Source organism: Palaemon carinicauda, chromosome 38 (genome assembly GCF_036898095.1).
Source record: "Palaemon carinicauda isolate YSFRI2023 chromosome 38, ASM3689809v2, whole genome shotgun sequence".
In the NCBI taxonomy this organism is placed as follows: Eukaryota; Metazoa; Arthropoda; class Malacostraca; order Decapoda; family Palaemonidae; genus Palaemon; species Palaemon carinicauda.
Window position 1 is genome coordinate 34,012,272 of NC_090762.1, and position 20,560 is coordinate 34,032,831.

A 20,560-nucleotide genomic window follows, 5' to 3' on the forward strand; every position below is an offset into this window, starting at 1 on the left:
TATATATATTTTATATATATATATATATATATATATATATATATATATATATATATATTATATATATATATATATATATATATATATATATATATATATATATATATATATATATATATATATAGGTCACACCTGCAGATTAGCCTACACACCTATTATCAAACTTTCAACGGATACCATAAAACCATTTACCGATTTGTTATACGCTTACCTGCATAGTGCTTCGAATTAAAACAAATAACAACCATCTTAGGGTATAATAAAGAAAAATAAACGAATTAGATTGATTACATAAGACACCAGACATCGAAGCCCTAAGCAACACGGCCATCATAATGCTCTGCTTAGTCTGTTTGTCTCGATTCTAAACCGGCCGCTGCGGGCCGCAGAGAATATTACCCAACTACCATCATGTGTATCGGAGTTGTTCATAACGTCCCCGTTTGTGTCTGCTTCAGACGGTATTTTTAAAAGTTTGTGCTGACATAGATGTTTTATAGTTTTTAATTATCTTTTATAATTAATATATTTTTTAATTTTTGTATCATTCAAATTTGATCAATGTAATTTATCCCGCGAAATAAACTCTATCATCGTAAAGAAGAGTACCGCATTGATTTCGCTGCTCTAAAATCGTTTTTGTAATTTCCGTAAAATTTATGAACAAATAATTACTAATTAAACTAAAATACATAAACATACGTATTTAAAATATATAAATCGCTAAAATTTAGCCAAATTAGGATATAATATTACGAAATTCCACAAAACCATTTTGGGGTTGGGTTCCCAGGTGCCGGCCTGCGACTGCCAAATTCTATCGGGAGAGCAGCCGATTCTTCCATCTTGTTGAGTTGCCGGGGTGTTCACAGAGAATAAGGATGGCGCAAATATCCGTACGACTTGCCGCCTCTTTGGCTAGGCAACTTCCAAGAAGTAGTGTACAGGTGAGTGGTGATATTGCTGTGTGTTAGCGTTGTTGTGGTCGTTTCTAAAATGTGTGGAGAGATGTAAAGCAAAATTTTAAAATCAACATAGACTACAGTGGCCGGTTCTGTGTTGGCCGATCAGCTGATTGCACCGACCATTTTCTTAAGTTGATAGTACATTGTGGCTCTTGGGTGGTTAATTGTATTGAATAAATATGAATCGCGCAATATTTGTGCATTGTTATATGCATATCATATAATTAAAAGACTGCTTAATCGGATTTAAGTACTTTTAAGCCATTTCAATTTCGGTGACCGTCTTATACTATGTCGGTCCCGGTTATACCTTTTTTTTCATAAATTCATATTCATCCCATCTTACCTTCTGTTATACATATGATGTTATGTCACCAAGTTGAAATTAAGTTTAAGCAGTTGGATGCTGAGGAACAACCTCAGCCGGTAACCCAACTAGTGAAATCTACCGGTAGCTTCCGATACCTACCGGTTCGGTAGTCGCAGTCTCATTAAATCTTGAAAATTACTATTAGTCAGAGGTGTAGCCTGAATCAGTAAGCAAACAAAGAAATATACCGGTTGCCAACATTAAATAACGTTATTTGTGTAATCCTTTTAAAAGATTATGGCTGGGGTGGTTGAATACAATACCAGCAGGTGCTTTGGTAAGTTTCCACACCTTTATAACTAATATGAATGCTTGAATTACTCCAAAGCCTATAAGTATGGTAGGGTAGCCTAAACCTAGCTTAACATCCAGTACTTTGTAAATTTCGTTATTAAACCTTGAGGTAGTCAAAGGTGTGATGATGGTTATATTGTGAGTCGGTATTTCTTACCCTCAATTCATAAATATAAAATGCAGGGCTTTTGTATATCAGTGGCCAGTTCCTCCCGTGTGGATTAAAAATGGGCATCAACTAACCTAAACTTTCCTCCCTAACCTAACCCACAAGCCGTGTCCTTACCTACTTACCTAACATGGGGACTAACGCCCCTTGCGACCCTCCCTTACACTGCGGTATTCTAAGTTAGCCATAATAATACATACGGTTGGCCGCTATCATATGCACACCCCTAAAATGCAATTCTATCATGACCATGTTACGAGACCCCATTCTTGGAGCCTTTGTATATCAGTGGCCAGTTCCTCCCGCATGCATTAAAAATGAACAACTAACCTAAACTTTCCCCCCATAACTTAACCTTCAAGCCGTGTCCTTACCTATCTAACGGAGGGACTAACACCCCCCCCCCCCCCAGCTACCCCCTTACACTGCCGTCATACATACACCCCGATTCTTCTCATTGGACCTACGAAAAATTTGTGACTGACATTATACACCAGCAATGACTGGTTAATCCATTATTTCTGATAGATTTAAGCACAGTATGGTTTTTGTATTGTGAATGACAAAATTAAATGTTTAAAAGTAGTACAGTATTACCTATTTTATCTAGTTAAAAGTATTAAGACATCATCTGTTAGCAATGTGTATAAATATAATTTATTTTTATATAAAGCAATAAAATTACTGTTGATTCCATTCTATCTGTAAATACATTATTATTGTTAACTGGTGTTATGATACTACTTAATTTCTCACATAGTACATATAAAATGTATCTATCCAATTGTGAATTTAAGGTTTTATTCATATCTGGACAGGACAGTTTTGTCGGTGCAAGTAACCCGTTCCTCTATGGTGGTCTAGTTCCTTCATCTTGCAGTCCAACCTATCAACTTTCACTTTGTAGAGGAATTTTGATGTCCCCCCCCCCCCCTCCCTCCCACACAACATGCTACCTGGGAGCCTGAATTGCCTCGTAGTACCTCTGACTGGGTTGTGTATCCCAATTCCATATATATCCACAATCCCCCCCTCCCTCATTTAACAGTTAAGGGCTATCTTGGTTATAAGTACCCTCTGTCTTTTGCCTATACTTGATTTGATACACTAGACTGGGCAAGAAGTAAATCATTGAAAGTGCTCTACCTGATGCAGTTCATAATTTGTCACCTTAGTATTTCAGGTGGTGTTGGAAAACATTCCACATTGCAGTAGTTTAATAATAGGTAAAATAATAATAATAATAATAATAATAATAATAATAATAATAATAATGTTTATTGGACAAAAAATATTTACATTCAAAGATTTACAAAAAGAAAAAAAGACTCAGTCCAAGCCCATGTGGAGCAGAGCTCTTCGGGCAATAATACAACAAAATAATATCATCAATTAAGTAAAATAAAAAATAAAGTAAATATGGATATAGATATACAAAATGTACGCATACATATACATAATCATATGTATACAAATAGATACATATAAATGAGAATCTTAGCCTAAAAACAAATGGAAATGCATATTTATATGATAAGGAAAGATGGTATATGAAAGCTAATGGTATATACATTGAAAAAATTGTAGATATTAAGCAAAAAACTCAGTAAAAGAACTAGTTTTACAAATAAAAAAATATTCTAAACAATGAAACATACTTGCGCTGTGGTTAGGTAGGCAAGTATAAATATTTATTAATAAAGCTTAATACCCAGATAACAGGAGATTTGTATATGATTTCTTAAAAGACCGAACGCTAAGCAGTGCCTTTAGATAAGCGGGCAGAGTATTCCAAAGTTTAATACCTTGGTATAGATACGATTGCTCGCATCTATTAATACGTATGAAAGGGAGAGTTAAGTTTGAATTTCTTGTTCCATATGGATGAACTGATTGTTCCTGAATTATTTTTCGTCTTAAATCTGGAAATTTGTTCAAAATAAGTGTTTGGAACATCATATTCATTAAGGAGAGCTTATAATTGTCTTCCAGCTTCAATATCGAGAGAGACCGGAAAAGTGGCGATGTATGAGCTAAGTAATCACTGGAGCTTATGATTCTTACCACTCTTTTTTGAATTACAATTAATGGTTGCAAGACATTTCTACTACTACTCCCCCACGCCGTATTGCAGTAATTTAGGTGAGGAGATACTAACAAGTGATACAATTGTTTTATAATATATAAGGGGAAATACTCTTTTAATCTATATATGATACCCATTACTTTGGCAATTTTATTAACTGTCATATTTACATGCTCACAGAAAGTTAGTTTATTATCAAGAATTATCCCTAAAAATTTACCACTGGACTTCTGATCCAGAGTGTGATTTCCTATAGAAACCCTTATGTTATCAGGAACTCTTCGTAGAGAAAAGATTATGAAGTATGTCTTTCTTTCATTTAAGGTTAACTTATTTGCTAGTAGCCAGTTTTTTACATGAGTTAAATCATTGGTTAGTGTATCACAGAGGGAGTAGATATTTTTATGTCTAAAGTGAAGCGTAGTGTCATCGGCAAAGAGTATGGAGCTTAACCTACCTACTGATCGAGGTAGATCATTGATATAGGCGAGGAAAAATAACGGTCCTAGGACTGATCCCTGGGGAACACCTATTTTGACATCCATAACCTCTGAGAGATGGCCATCGAGGGTCACAAATTGTTTACGACTCGTTAAGTAGGATTTTAGTAAGAGTAATGCATTTCCACGTATTCCATAATGTTCGAGCTTTTTAAGCAGCACATCATGAGACACTGTGTCAAAGGCTTTACTCAAATCTAAAAAGACCGCACCAAGGTATTCATTTTTATTCATCGCATTGTAGATATTTTCAAGAAGGTCATTTACAGCATCACTTGTACTAACGCCACGCAGAAAGCCATACTGACAGGAAGAAAAGATATTACATCTAGTAAAGAAAGAGTAGAGTCGATTGTACAATAATTTTTCAAAAATTTTATTCAATAAGGGAAGGCAACTTATTGGTCTATAGTTATTGACATCCGATTTATCACCAGACTTATGTAGCACAGTAACGCATGCTATTTTTAAAATGTCAGGATAAATGCCAGAGGCAATACAACGGTTGAACAATAAGGATATAGGAAAGGCAAGTAAACTAGCATTATTCTTATATAGTTTAGTAGGGGGAGAATGAATATTTGCTTTTTTGTTCTTTAGTTTTTTTATAATGTTGATTACTTCAAGTGGAGAAGATGGGGTCAAATAAATAGAGTGCTGATTTGAAGGAGGCAAATAGGAATGAAAATCTAACTGATTATTTTGAGGCAGGGCATCTCGGAGAGTAATGCCAATTGTAGAGAAATGAAGATTAAAAGCATTTGCAATCTGTTGGCTGTCAGTAATAGTTTCGCCGTTACGACCAATGAGTTTTCTTAGCGAAGTGCGGTTTTTCTTTCCAGGCCTAAGGGACGAATTTATGAGATCCCAGGATTTTTTAGCATCATTTCGGAGTTGATCAAAAGTACTATCAAAATATTTTTTCTTTGCCACGCGAATTAATGTAAGCAACATATTACAATAGTTTCTATAGCGTTGGGCACTATAAGCACCCAATTTCATTCTTCGATATAAATTGTTTAATGTTAATTGATTTCAGTAGCCCTTTGGAGAGCCACTTATTCACCAATCTTTTAACACTTACATATTTTGTTTTTAAAGGAAAGCATTCATTGAAAAAGCTGTCTATTTCATCCGTAAAAGAGGCCGCCCCCAGGTGAGGATCTAATGAGGCTTGACCATGTTCGGTCCAGTCTTTCCCCCTCAGGAGTTCCGTGAATTTCCTGTCATTCACTTCGCTCATATCTCTGAATTGAATTTTTATTTTGTTGTCTACGTTGTTTAATATAGGCATTAATAGACTACAGAAAATTGGGAAATGATCTGTGATATCTGCTAAGAATATCCCACTATTACCAACAAGATTATTATTTGCCCAAATATGGTCGATACAAGACAGCGAGTCATTCGAGCCGACTCTTGTTGGTCTAGTTATTGACGGGCGAAAGTCAAAAGATCGCATTGTGTTAATCAGTCTGCGGGTGGTCTCGCTCTCCCCTTCCCTCATTAAGCAGATGTTTAAGTCCCCAGTGACAATTGTATTCATAGGGGAGATACCTGGATTTCTTAGCACCTCCTCTAACGAGTCGAAAAACATATTTCCGTTACCTCCTGGACGTCTGTAGATACCTAAGATTACTGTTTTATGAGGCGAGTTTGGTATAGAAACCGTTACACCGACACTTTCAAAATTATCATTAGAAATGTTGAAAAAGTCATCAAGAGGTTGAAAATCAATAGAGTCTTTAACGAAAATGCTCACACCGCCGCCCCTCCGACCTTCCCGATAATTGTGACACGCATTATACCTAGGAAGATAATTCATGCAGTGAGTTTCTTCCTTAGCCCATGTTTCGGTCAATACAATGATATCAAATTCATGGTTGCAGTTATTTAAGTAGCCAATAAATTCGTCATGGTTTTTCTTGAAACTTCGAATATTAAAACTTATTAATGAAAGGCATTGCTGCATATGATTAGGGAGAGAATCATTAAATGTGTCAGTAGTGTAATATTTACAGGAAAACAGATCAGATGTGTTCACAAAATCAAATAAAGTTTTCATCAGGATCAATGTGATATACAGGATTTGTGTTCATGAGACGTAACCACAGTTAAAATTAGTAATTAATAGTTTAGTAACAATATGCTTAGAAATACAAAAAATGAAAATATTTCGTTACGATGAAAACTGGAAATAGTTGTAAAAAATATAAACAAGGAAATAATTGTTGTAATTACAATACAGAAATAGGAATAATAAAAATAATATTAACAAAAATAGTAGTAATAAAAAAGGAGAAAAAAAAAATAATAATGATATTAATATCAGTAAAAGTAAAAATGGTAAATTTGATAATAGTAATGATATTACTAACAATAGTGGAAATGGCAGTGTTAAAAGTAAAATAATGCAATTTGAAAAAAAGAAAAAATTGTGAGTGTAAATTCAAAAATTTAAATGTGAAAAAACTAATGAGGTTAGAAAAAATGGTTACAGAAACTGAAAACAATGGAGTATTTAGCACATATTTTGAAATCACTCAGGGGCACTGAGCCCTGTACTACTGTAGAATAGATCAAGGTCCTTTCGGGTACGGATAGCAAAAGTTTTGCCCGCTGAGGAAGTTTTCACTAAGTATGACGGTGTTTTCAAAGCTGAAAATTTATTTATCTTTTTTGGGTTTCAAATTATTCTGACTTTTTGTAAATGAGTAACTTCTTTCAAAATATTGAATGTTTTGGGGACTGCAATAAGAAACTGGCATTTCAGGGCAGCTTAAAATTAAAAACATATACCATACAATAGTGATTCATCCTTACTAAAATTGTTTACTGGGTCGTTACACACTATCTCCAGGATGCTACACCACTTAAAAAACTTTGAACAATATTTGTTAGGCCTTTTATCACCACCTTACTTGTAATCAGGAGATGCATAACTGCCATGGGCCTGATAATATCCAATTAATCCTGTGGTCTAGTGCACCCCCATTGCATTCTACTTTTATAGACTAATTGAAATACCAAAGGTGTGTGTTTGTGAACAGCAATTATAATACATTAGGACAATCTAGCGCTCTTGGAAGACCCAATGATTATGTATGAAAGAAGGTTTCCTGTGCTTTGTACTGTGAAAGTGCTGCAGATAAATTGAACAAAAATCATACTACAAAATAAGCCAAAACTAATATAAAACCATACCCATGATACAATTAAATAAGACAAATTCAGTTGGGCATTCTTACCTACATTTCAACATTATAGACCATCTGGTTTTGTTATAGGTCCCGTTAAGACAAAATTTTCTAATAAAAGTGATTTTCCTACAAGAAAACTTCCATTTTTTTATGTAAATTACATTTTCATCGCAAAGGAAGTGAGACATACCCTAATATATCCGCCGACAACATGGACAACCCATTGGTAAAACTGTGGGTTTATGGTGGTGAAAATATACTGGGTAAACTATAAATAATCGCAGAGGCAAGGGACAGTGATATTTCCCAACGAGTAGAACAGTGACCTAGAGACTGACCATATATGAATCATTGCCCAAGCCCTCTCTCCACCCAAGCTAGGACTATGAAGGGCCAAGCAACGGTTGCTGATGACCTGGCAGGTGTTACTAATGGGCTGGGATTGTTCAAATGTTACTGTAAATTTGATAGGTTTTATCATGATTTTTGTATTAAGCATACTTTATTAACAGGGTTTAAAGTTTAAAAAAAAAAATCTAATACTGTACTGTATATTTGCTAGTGTCTTAATTTTATTTAAAACCTAATACTGTACATTGATGGCATGTAGCAGTTCTCATGTCTTTTCTTAAGAGTTTAATGTTGTCTGTCCTTGTAAGACATTTGTACAAAACTTAACATATGTATAGTGCGCAGTTCAATGGAGGGGGGGGGGGTGTCTCGATAAAATAAGCTTCAGAACTAAATTATAATAGCCCTGATAAAATTGTAAATTGGATTCGAATACCAGTAGCAGCACCCTGGAGTTTCTACTGAGACAAGCACATCCAAAGATCTCGAAAATAAATGATTCTTTTAGGAAAACGAGCACAGAGGGCTATATTTTGGTGCTGTAAATTTGGAAAATGCACGAATCTTTTTAGTCAAAATAATTAGTATTGAATTGTATTACAACTATGTACTGTACTAAAACGAAGAAAGTTTGGAACGACCATTTACAGTACAATAATTGAAGAAAATTTGTGCTATCATTTCAGCCATAATCCAGTCTTGTGCAGCAGTGCCAATAATTGTAAAATTTGCTAACATTCCTCTCTATATAGGGATAGTGCCATTAATGCAACTCATTGTTGCTAAGTAGGCTTTGCTTGAGTGTCCCTTTGGCCCCTAGCAGCACACACTTGATATTCTTCATTATCTCCATTCCTGCGTCCATTTTCTGCCTTGTTTTCCAACCTCTTAATTTGTACTTAATAGTATAACTGAATCACCCCCCCATTACACTCGAGCACTGGGTGGACCCCTAGACCCAAGTGGCAGGCCTTAAGATTCAAAATTAAGTAAAAGAGAATCCTCTAAATTGAATCAAATATCAAGATTAATAATTCTAAATATATTTTCAGGTCTCCAAAGTTCTTCCTGGTGCAGCATTAGTTGCCAAGAAATTCTCTACGAGCAATGTTTCACGTTCAGCCGAGGTCTCCACCATCTTGGAGGAGCGCATTTTGGGTAGGTTAGCTTTAATAAAATTAGATTTGGATATTTGAATGAAAATGTTCAACCACAAATTTTGTCAGACTGAGGCATGAATTGTGAAATGTTAAAACTGATACAGTAGGATCATTTCTTAGTTAATGGAAAAATTAATAGTTTTCTTATTAAAATCTCAATAGTTCACATAAATATAATTTTTTTCCCCAGGTGCTGCTCCCAAGGTAGATTTGGAGGAAACTGGACGTGTCCTGAGCATTGGTGATGGTATTGCTCGTGTTTATGGCTTGAAGAACATCCAGGCAGAAGAGATGGTGGAATTTTCATCTGGCCTGAAGGGTATAACCTTCAATGAAATTTTTCATGCATCTAGTGACTTGTGAAATACTTGGCATGAGGATAATGCAAATTTGATAACTAGTGTGTCCACATTTAAAACACCTTTCTTTGCTATAATAATCACCACATGCATTTTCTCAACAGGTATGGCTTTGAACTTGGAGCCTGATAATGTTGGTGTTGTAGTGTTTGGTAACGACAAGCTTATTCGTGAAGGTGATATCGTAAAGCGTACTGGTGCTATCGTAGATGTCCCTGTTGGTGAGGGCATCCTTGGTCGTGTCGTTGATGCTCTGGGAAACGCTATTGATGGCAAGGGCCCTCTCCCATCTGCTAACAGGTTGGTAGCTCAAATTACTTGAGTAAAGATAGTTGCATTAATGTTGCTTTAAACAGCATTGTAACTGACCAATTAAAAGGGAGGGAACAGTCGGTAACACTCGTTCCGTATCTTGTACATCCCTAGACGTACTGTACTGTAATTCCTAATCTAAGGGTGTATTGGGTAAACATTGTTACCAGATCATATTGTGTGATAGGAATGAGTGGTAATGTCATTAGTGCGGAAAGTGTGGCATGGCTCTTGCAATAAACAGTGCTACAAGATCTAGCTTAGCTACCTAGTGTCTACTTGTTCACTGGGCAAAGTTTGAAACTGTGTATTCCTAGTTTAGTGCTATCTGATATATTACCATGATGAGCTGCAAGATTAAAATTAAGAATCGACATTAAAAAATTATATAGGGCCTACACTTGAAGATCTGCAACAGAAGCAATTTTACATGCAACTACAAAATGGCAACGAATTGGCTTCATAAATAACGGAAAGCCATCTAACGTTTCATAAACTGTTCTGGTTTCTTTCTAAGAAACCTTAATCTTTCCCTTTCTGTAACCTTTCGATAAATTTAATGGTACCGTTAATGACAGCAGTAATAAAGTTTGGATTAGCATATTTATTTTCAAGAGAAGTCCAGCATGATTCAAGTCATCCTCTATTCAAATTATCCTCACTTTTTTCCAATCCTGTGTTACCTAGAACATTCTAGCGGCAACACAATAGTTCAATTTCTGGCTACTTGGGTAAATTTTATGTTAATATTAGCCTTGTATTTTCTTTTTGGTGATGGATTCACAACTGATATGGGTACAAGTTATTTGAAATTAAACTGACTTGGAGCTGAAGTTGGAAAAAATCTGTTTGCTAGATATGTTCAGTGATGAAACTTGAACAAAACGACGTTTTCCGGTTGAGGCGGTATCATTGGGAAAAACATGATACAAAATCCCTAGTTTCATTAATTTGAATTTCCAAGGATAAAGTAAAATTAGTATCATTACATAACCAGTACTGTAACTGGTAAGGTATCTTTATTTGGAAAAACTAACCGATAAAAGTGTAAATGCGTTTGTTTGTTCATTATGATTGGCAATAAAACAAATAAAACTATCCTACCGTTTTAGGCTGCGTGCTTAGGATTAAAATGTCACCTTTATTTAATTTTTTGTATTACTAAGGATATAGCAAAATCTAATCCTATTCACTGAACTTGTAATTCACCAGTCATTTTATACAACAGATGTGACCTAAATTCATTAAATTTTGCACATTTTTTACCACTCCAACGCAGAGATATACGGTAGTTCACCTTGGTTGTCCTAAGTTACTTTAATTGGAACAACTTTTTTCAGCTTAAATTTATACAAGGTCTTTATGCCTATTTGTGTACTGTTTGTCTTGAAGGTTTGGGGCGTCATCAATTTAACACTAATTAGTCTGGAGCAGATTGAAAAGGAACCTTAAATCACTTATTACAGTATACTGAATTCTTAAAATACTGTATATCTTGTATCATTTGTAACAATGGTGATGAAATTATTACATAATAGGGATCCACATAACTTCAAATTCAGTTTGTCAATATGTACTCAAAAAGTTAACCAAGTATTGTGTTCTTCTGGAATAGTGATTTATTAATCATGGTTGTCATCTTGTTTGTAGGGCTCGTGTGGGTGTTAAGGCTCCCGGTATCATTCCCCGTATCTCTGTGAGGGAACCTATGCAGACCGGCATTAAGGCTGTGGACTCTCTTGTGCCTATTGGACGTGGTCAGCGTGAGTTGATCATTGGTGATCGTCAGACTGGCAAAACTGCCATTGCAATTGATACCATCATCAACCAGAAGAGATTTAATGATGCTGCCGATGAAAAGAAAAAGCTGTATTGTATTTACGTTGCTATTGGACAGAAGAGATCTACTGTTGCCCAGATTGTGAAGAGGCTTACTGATACTGGTTAGTATATAACTTCTATTAATGTGGAGTGTCATCTTGCTGACAACTCAAAGTTTAAGAATTATTACAAGCAGACCTTGATTCATTCAACCTTTGGCTTTTATAAATCTGAATCATCATAAGGGGCAGTATTGGTAATTATATTGTTAACAGTAGTTAATGTATAATATACTCTCTTAATAGATAAGTCAATTAACATTCAATTCAAAATTCTATGGACTGATAATTTCATGAGCATACGAGGGGAAAGACAGGTGACCGTAGTTAATACACCAGATCAGTACAGTAGTTTGATTCTTTAAACTTAAAATTTTCTTTCAGATGCCATGAAGTACACCATTGTCGTATCTGCTACTGCATCTGATGCTGCTCCTCTGCAGTACTTGGCCCCATACTCTGGCTGCGCCATGGGAGAGTACTTCCGTGACAATGGCAAGCACGCCCTCATCATCTTTGATGATTTGTCCAAGCAGGCTGTTGCCTACCGTCAGATGTCTCTGCTGCTGCGTCGTCCTCCAGGTCGTGAAGCCTATCCGGGTGATGTGTTCTACCTTCACTCACGTCTGCTTGAACGTGCTGCCAAGATGAGCGACGCCAATGGTGGTGGTTCCCTTACTGCTTTACCTGTCATTGAAACCCAGGCTGGTGATGTGTCAGCTTATATTCCCACCAATGTCATTTCCATCACTGACGGACAGATCTTCTTGGAGACTGAGTTGTTCTACAAGGGTATCCGCCCTGCCATTAATGTCGGTCTGTCTGTATCCAGAGTAGGTTCTGCTGCCCAGACAAAGGCAATGAAGCAGGTGAGAAGGTTGTCAAAATTTTGTTTTATAATTTATGGTCTCCTGGAAGGTTATCAGATATTTGTAGTCTGACAAAGACAGACTATGAAATGACATAAATTTCTGAGATTTGATTATTTTTGCAGGTGGCTGGCTCCATGAAGCTTGAACTTGCCCAGTATCGTGAGGTGGCTGCTTTTGCCCAGTTTGGTTCTGATCTTGATGCCTCCACCCAGCAGTTGTTGAACCGTGGTGTTCGTCTTACAGAATTGTTGAAACAGGGACAATATGGTGAGTGGTAGTCTTTCAAAAATATTTCGATATTCTCCTTTTGTATGAATCTTTCATTTTGCTGTATATATGGTGTTTTCAGTAGGTCATAAAAAGTGTGGTCTTTATTAGGCGAGCACTAGCTACAGAAGTATATAAGGATTATCTAGTAATAAAATGGCTTTTTTTCCCAGTTCCCATGGCTATTGAAGAGCAAGTAGCTGTCATCTACTGTGGTGTACGTGGTCACCTTGACAAGTTGGACCCATCAAAGATTACCAAGTTTGAACAGGAATTCATGGCAATGATCAAGACCAGTCACCAGGATATCCTCACAACCATTGCTTCAGAAGGACAGATTTCCCCAGACACTGATGCTAAGCTTAAAAAGATTGTCGCAGATTTCTTGGCTACCTTCCAGGCATAAATATTTTTCTAAGAGAAGGTTTTTAAAGTAAGCTGAGATTTTGGCAGAGTATCCAAATGACTGAATGTGGCAAATTTTTCAAGCACTATTAATGTTAATTTAATTTTAACTATTTGAAGGGATGTTTGTTATTTGACTGTATTCAATTTGGTTGCTCTGTTGTATATAACTAAAAGCTAATGTCAACATGTTTGAGGAAAGCACTGCCTGTGTATTGTTTACATTTCCATAGAATATAAATGCTATATGGAGGCAGCCATATTGTAAATATTTTTTTTTTTTTAAATCCTCCAAAAATTATAATTTACCAAAGCATAGCATGGGTAGGGAATTCCTTGAAAAAATGTGAAAAAGTTGTAGGTTCTCTTAAATAAAAGGACCCATTTTTTTTATATTTTTCATTAAACCCATAGCAAATCTTAGAACTTGTTAATAATTAACAACGTTTAACAGGGACAGTACTGAATTGTTGTTTTCTTAAATTGTCTCCAACAATTCATTAAAAATTAGCATACTGCTGAAGGCCCAGACTTCTGGTGCTTAACAATTAAAACCTAAATTAAATTTTCTTCCTACGTGGTACAAACTTTCATCCTACAGAGTCTAGCAACAGCTAGTACGGCCAACTTACAATAGATTACAATAATTGAGGTCCTGGGTCACAACTGTAGGATTCTTTAGCAATTTGGCTGTGGTACTGTAAAGCGTCTCTCAACCAGATCGTTGTTTTGAATCTTCGAATGGTTCTCATTTATGTTTTGTTTCTTATACAGTGGATTGTTTGTGATTCCAGTATCATGCATCATGTTTGCTGTAGTGCCAATTGTCAGATGTGTAGAGGGCATCACTGCCCTTTAGATTACCCTTATGATGTGCAGGTTTTCCTTTTTTTCCCCAGCAACGGATTTAAAAGGCCAAGCGTGATAGTTTCTAGTGCTTGGTTGAGTTTTCCGATTCTGGAGCTTCCCACTCTACCTAAACACTATATAACATTTCAAAGTGGTTAGGTATCTGGTCTAATAATTGTCAATAATTGACCCCATATTACTGTGCACTTTAGACTTACTAAGAAAATAAAATCAAACTAAGAGTGCATCAGTAAGAGTGAACCAAGCTTATTAGTTCAGGCTAAGGGTTGATCTCATTTCCTTGACCCAGACTCGTGGATTCCTTTAAGAGGGAGAAATTACTCCTATGTACCCCAATTTGCCTAAGAATTTTAAAATACTGTTTTGCCAACATAAATATCTTTAAAAGATGGACTTGTTCTACTAATTTTAGTTTCCAAACACTACTTGAATATATGAACTAGAGTCATAAGGACTAAGAAGATACAGTATTCAGCACCAAGGTGCAGCAGTGGGTAAAGTAGTGGCACAGTACAATTGAAGAAAGTTGGAATGGAGATAATGTTTAGCAAGTTATAAGGTTGAGAAGCTTGGGTCTAAGTGACACTGCTACAACACACTAGTCTAGTAATGGGGTCAATGAGACCAAACACAATTTTACCAGATCATGATGAGCGGCAATGACCACAATGTAAAAATCAGATGTAGACGTCACAACAAGCATTGCTACCAGATCTAGTGTAGCTAGTGGTTTCTAATTGTACAGGTACTTGGGTCCAGTACAGTGTGACAACATTGCCATGGTAAGCAGCAAGAACAAAAACAATATTGAAACAATTACAGTATTAGACTAAAAGAACCGCAAGAGGAACCTTTGTAACAATGAAATGCATATCTGACTCAAGAAGTAACAATACACAAGAATGTACCCCCAAACCCTTTCTACATTCTTTTTAAGAGAGGGTACTACTGTATTGTACTGTTTGTAACCAGAGATGGTACTACAATACTCTACTGTTGATAACCAGGCACAACATTTTACAGCGGACAAGATAAAAAACTAACAGCCAGAAGTCCTAAAGTAAACTTTTAACTTCTAGACTAGCATGCTTGCTACCATTGTCGTACGTTTCCCAAATTGCCAGCGAGGTTGCTTTCCGTTATGTTGTTGCTTCTGATGTCATCTACGCTCATTGCCACTCCCGACTGTATTCAGATAACTGTTTATCTTATGTAAACCTACCTTAATGCCAAAAGTGTACTTCCCAAGATGCACTGATGCCCCTAGGCAAAATCTGCTTGCATCAGCTCTAATACTCTGCTATGGTGAACTCAGGTCATGAATGACATGGATACTTGCACTTGCTTAACACCGCACCCCGTGTTATAACTAAAGTACCTCATTAATTTGAGAAAATTACCTTAAAAGTGCCAGGTCCAATTTTCTTTTAGTATGATGCTATACATAATTATTTACAATTATAAACTATTAGTTCAAGGTCAAAGTATGGCACTTGGTAGGTGGTAGATCACAAGAATAAATTATATTTACCCAAGCCATACTGCTGTCTTTCTGCCAATAGGCAGCCTTGGAACTTTTTTCTTGATGGTGCTAATAATAGCCCACTTTCTACCAACTGAAATTTGGCTATACTGTCAACGATAAATCCATTGACTATTTCAAAAGATATACCTTCAATTTTCTGACATCTTGTTTTAAAGAATGGTATGCTGTGATATGTGAATATCCTTTTAATCATACTTATATACAGTACAGTAATGCCTCGCAACACAAAATTAATTGGTTCCGAAGTGGCTTTCAAACAGTGATTTTCTTTTGTCTTAAGAGTCTCCTTTTACATGTAAATAGCCTAATTTGTTACAGGCCCAACAAAAACACCACATTAATTTTGATTATAAAAAGTATACACTCCACTATACAGTACTCGATGAATGACTATACAATTATTTGGATCATTCAATAATACCTGTAAATGAAATTTATAATTGAAGCAAACAGTAAAAATACAGTACCTTGCCTTTGGAGTGCGGCGATGTCCAAGAGCGAAGTGGCGGGACCGTAGAGGAGGATAAATGGCAGAAAAAGTAAACACTTAACTTTACTTTTCTTCTTGCCTCTTTCAATTTTTTTTTCTTTTTTTTTTTACTTTACGTTTAATATTTTTTAAGTTTAATTACGTATTTTCTTCATCACTCCCACTTTTCTTTCATTTTTTATCTTCTGCTTGGCCTGCTAATGCCGAAGGCCTCTTTTAAAAAATAATGTCCAAAGAAACTCTTTTCTGCCAGCTTCTTAAAATTTTCATTAAATGACAAGGTATTGTTCCTATTGTAGACAGATTTCAGCCATATTCCTTCGCAATCACACTTAACTGTATGCAAGCCTCATGTTTCTTGACTATTTACATCTTCGTCTCCATAGAAAGCATCATCTTCTTTCCCTGGACATCAGCAACTTTCTTGGGACCCATGGCTAATAACGTAACGTAATATCACACACATTGCAGCACAATAGTTACAAAATTGAAATCACAAACCCCATGTCAATGCGTACGATACTGCTGAAGAAATAAGAACAACAATGCGTAGATGCATGATGGGATACAGTACAATAGATGCTGACCAATAGGAGGGTAGGATCTTATGGTGGTAACTAACATCTTGAGTTGGGGGATAACCAGTGGGACCCCGGGAGGATGGTGGAGAGTTTACAGACTGCCGGCACGCGAATTTTAAAATCAGTCTCGGACTCATATCCAGCATAAATTCTATAATCCAGTTACAATATCTAACCATTATTATGCTCAAGGCTGAGTGGTGGCCTCACACAGCCATGATCGAAACCCATTTCTCTTGGTGAAGATAGACAAGGAAGTCCATGGTCAGTGCTATGGATGCTCTAACCATTGAGGGAGGGTGGCAGAGAACTACTACTTAATGATCCAGTCTAATAAGAATAGTTCTCCGAAATGTAGCTTGTCACCGTCAATGTTATATGCAGTGTGTAATGGTACAACTACTTTATCCCCAAGTGAGAAAGAAAGAAGCAACATAAGAGCCAGTCATTCAGAATAACACAGACAAATTACCATAGAGAAGATGCCTCATGTTCTTTGTTGGAGCTGGCCTAATCACACAACTACTTAAACAGCCACCACATGGTCAAAAACATGACAAATTCATAGATAATTTGTATTTTTCCTAACTATACAAACCTTAGCTACTTATAGGGGTATTACTTTAGGCGTACCTGAAATGACAAGCCATTAAAATTTAGCGAGGGTTAACTACCCACACCGCTAGTTAGCGGGGGGTAGGGGGAGGGTAGCTTACTACTGCCCCCACCCCCTCACACACCTGTGATTGAGCTCACTTTGCTTGGGGGGCAGGACTTCAAGGGGGATAGTGCTGGCAGGCAAATTTGTATAAATAGCTAAGGTTTGTATAGTTAGGAAAAATAAAAATTATCCTACGAATTTGTCATTTGTTCTGTAACTGGAATACAAGCCACGCTATTTATAGGGGTGACTCACCCATTAGGAAGGGTGAACGTCCCTGTCAATCTAGCTTTTTTACTTTACCCGGGGGCTTCTTATATAAGTATGTCAGTACTCAAAAATAAAGAGTCCCTGCACTTAGCTAAAACCATACTACGCGAGGTCCGCGGCCTGCGCAAGCTGTGTGTTGAGGTATATACTGTAGAAGTGTGACTGTCCAGGTAAAGTTATTCAGTGTCTTTAGAAGGAAAAACTGTATAACCAAGACTTTCCCAATACCACCTCCCTAGGGTTTGGGGACGCAACATATTAGTCTTAATACTAGGTACACAAGGGAGTATGGTTTACCTGCAGTGGTTTGAGGTCAGCTGTGCAGAGAACCCAGGATGCTGCTTTCCCCAAGAGAGGGGAGGATGAAGAAAAGAATAAGAGCCAGTCAAACCTTTTCAATGACGCAGACTAAAACCGGGTAACAGTTCCCTCAACCCTCTGCTACTTGTCCAATAAGGAGCTTGAGGTTTTAAACCAGCTGTTGTGTAGCCACCACAGGACCGACAGAGAACATATCGAGTCTCCTGTGGGTCACGTTTTGCAGGTAGTGGGATGTGAATGTGGTTTGACAATTTCACACCCCAGCTTGAAGAACCTGCGTAACTGAGAAGTTTCTCTTGAATGCCAGGGACGTAGCTACGCCCCTGACATCATGAGCTCTGGGGCGACGTGAAGGATTCAATGCATGGTCTATGACCTTGCAAATCCAAGCTGAGATGGTGTTCTTGGTGACCCTCCTCTTGGTCCTTCCTGTGCTGACGAATAGTGAAGGCACATGGGGACGGGCTGCGGCTGTTCTGTTAAGCTACAGCCTCAAACTCCTTACTGGGCATAGTAAGAGATGGTCTGGGTCATCTGTTAATGAACGGAGACTAGAAATCCGGAAGGAGTCGAATCGTGAATCCGCTACTCCCGGGTTCTGAGTCTTAGCAATAAACTCGGGGACGAAGCTGAACGTTACCTCTCCTCATCCCCTTGAATGGGCGATGTCGCACGAGAGACCATGAAGTTCACCGAGTCGTTTGGTCGAAGCCAAAGCTAGCAGGAACACCGTCTTCCAAGTCAGGTGGCGATCTGTTGCCTAGTGTAATGGTTCATAGGGAAGTCTCTTACGAGACCTGAGAACTCGAACCACGTTACATGGGGGAGGTCTCACTTCAGACTGAGGACGGGTAAGTTCATAACTCCGTATGAGTAAGGAAAGTCCTAGTGATGAAGAAATGTCCATTTCCTTTCAGTCTAAAGGCGAGGCTTAAGGCTGAGCGATAGCCTTTAACCACCGAGACTGGCAGGCGCATTTCTTCATGCAAATATACGAGCAACTCCGCTATTGCTGGAATAGTGGATTCGAGAGGAGAGATACCCCTTCCGCGACACCAACCACAGAAGACTTTCCACTTTGCCTGGTAGACTGCTGTTGATGACTTTCGCAGGTATCCAGACATCCTAATCGCAACTTGTTGCGAAAATCCTCTCTGAGAGAGGAGGTGCTGGATAGTCTCCAGGTGTGAAGTCGTAGTGAAGCTACGGCTTTGTGGAATATGTTGGCATGTGGTTGTTTGAGTAGATTGTGTCGTGGAGGGAGTTCTCTTGGGGGCTCCATTAAAAGTTGCAGAAGGTCCCGAAACCATTCTGCGCGATGCCATAGTGGAGCTATGAGAGACATTGGAAGATTGACCTATGTTCTGGCCTTGTCGAGTACCCTTCTCATCAGACAGAACGAGGGAAAGGCATAAACGTTGATGTTGTCCCACCGTTGTTGGAATGCATCTTGCCAGAGAGCCTTGGGTCTGGGACTGGGGAACCATACAATGGGAGCCTGAAGTTCAGGGCCGTTGCGAAGAGGTCCACTGTTGGAGAACCCCATAAAGTCAGGACTTTGTTGTCTACTAAATGATCCAAAGACCACTCGGTACTTAATATCCGAGATGCTCTACTCAGGTTGATGGCGGGCACATTCCTTTTGCCCGGAATGAAGCATGCCAATAGAGGTATCGAGTGGATCTCGGCCCATCTCAGTATCTCTACTGCTAGATGGGATAGGTGCTGCGAAAAAGTACCGCCTTGCTTGTTGATGTAAGCCACTACTGTGGTGTTTTCGCTCATCACCACCACTGAGTGGCCCGCCAGGAATTGTTGGAACAGTTGAAGGGCCAGAAAGACAACCTTCATCTCTAGGAGATTTATGTGGAGGAACTCTTCTGACTTTGACCAGAGGCCTGAGGTCGTGTGGTGCAGCACGTGGGGCCCCCACCCTTTTTTTTAAGCGTCTGAGAACAGCATGAAATCCGGGGGGAGGACGAGAAGATCCACTCCCTTTCGTATATTCTTGTCTACCACCCACCACTTGAGGTTCGTCAGTTCCACTGATCCCATGGGGATCCGGATGTCCGGGGAATCACGAGTCTGATTCCACCGGGACTTCGAGTCGCCACTGGAGGGATCTCATCCTGAGGCAACCATTGGGAACTAGACGGGCCAGTGATGAAAGGTGACCGAGAAGACGTAACCACGTTTGGGCTGGAAATTTTTCTCGTCTGAGAAAAGGTCTTGCGACCTTTCTCAGCATTGTTATCCTGTCGTCTGATGGGAAGGCTTTGTGGAGATTGGTGTCTATTATTGTGCCTAGGTATACCAGTCTCTATGTAGGAAGCAGGGATGACTTCTCGAGATTTACCATGATCCCCAGATCTTGGCAAAGTCTCAGAAGTTTGTCTCGGTGTTTAAAAATGGTTGACACCAAGTCTGCTATGATTAGCCAGTCGTCCAGATAGCAAAGGAGACAGATGCCAATCCTGTGGGCCTAAGATGATACTAGGGCAAACACTCTGGTGAAAAACTTGAGGTACTGTGGAAAGACCGAAGCACAGCACCTTGAACTGGTACTTCCTGTTGTCCAGGCTGAATCTTAAGTACTTCCTTGAAGACGGATGGACTGGGATCTGGAAGTAC

At 38.0% G+C, this 20,560-nt stretch overlaps 1 protein-coding gene across 1 annotated transcript; it reads left to right on the forward strand.

Moving 5' to 3' along the window:
- The first annotated feature begins 790 nt into the window (after window positions 1-790).
- Window positions 791-13,579, forward strand: blw (ATP synthase subunit alpha blw, mitochondrial). The gene is made up of 8 exons (XM_068362047.1): window positions 791-947; window positions 8,988-9,093; window positions 9,286-9,414; window positions 9,559-9,754; window positions 11,417-11,709; window positions 12,031-12,515; window positions 12,641-12,785; window positions 12,959-13,579. The coding sequence occupies exons 1-8, from the start codon at window positions 882-884 to the stop codon at window positions 13,189-13,191; spliced, it is 1,653 nt and encodes a 550-aa protein (XP_068218148.1). The 5' UTR covers window positions 791-881; the 3' UTR covers window positions 13,192-13,579.
- Window positions 13,580-20,560: the final 6,981 nt, after the last annotated feature.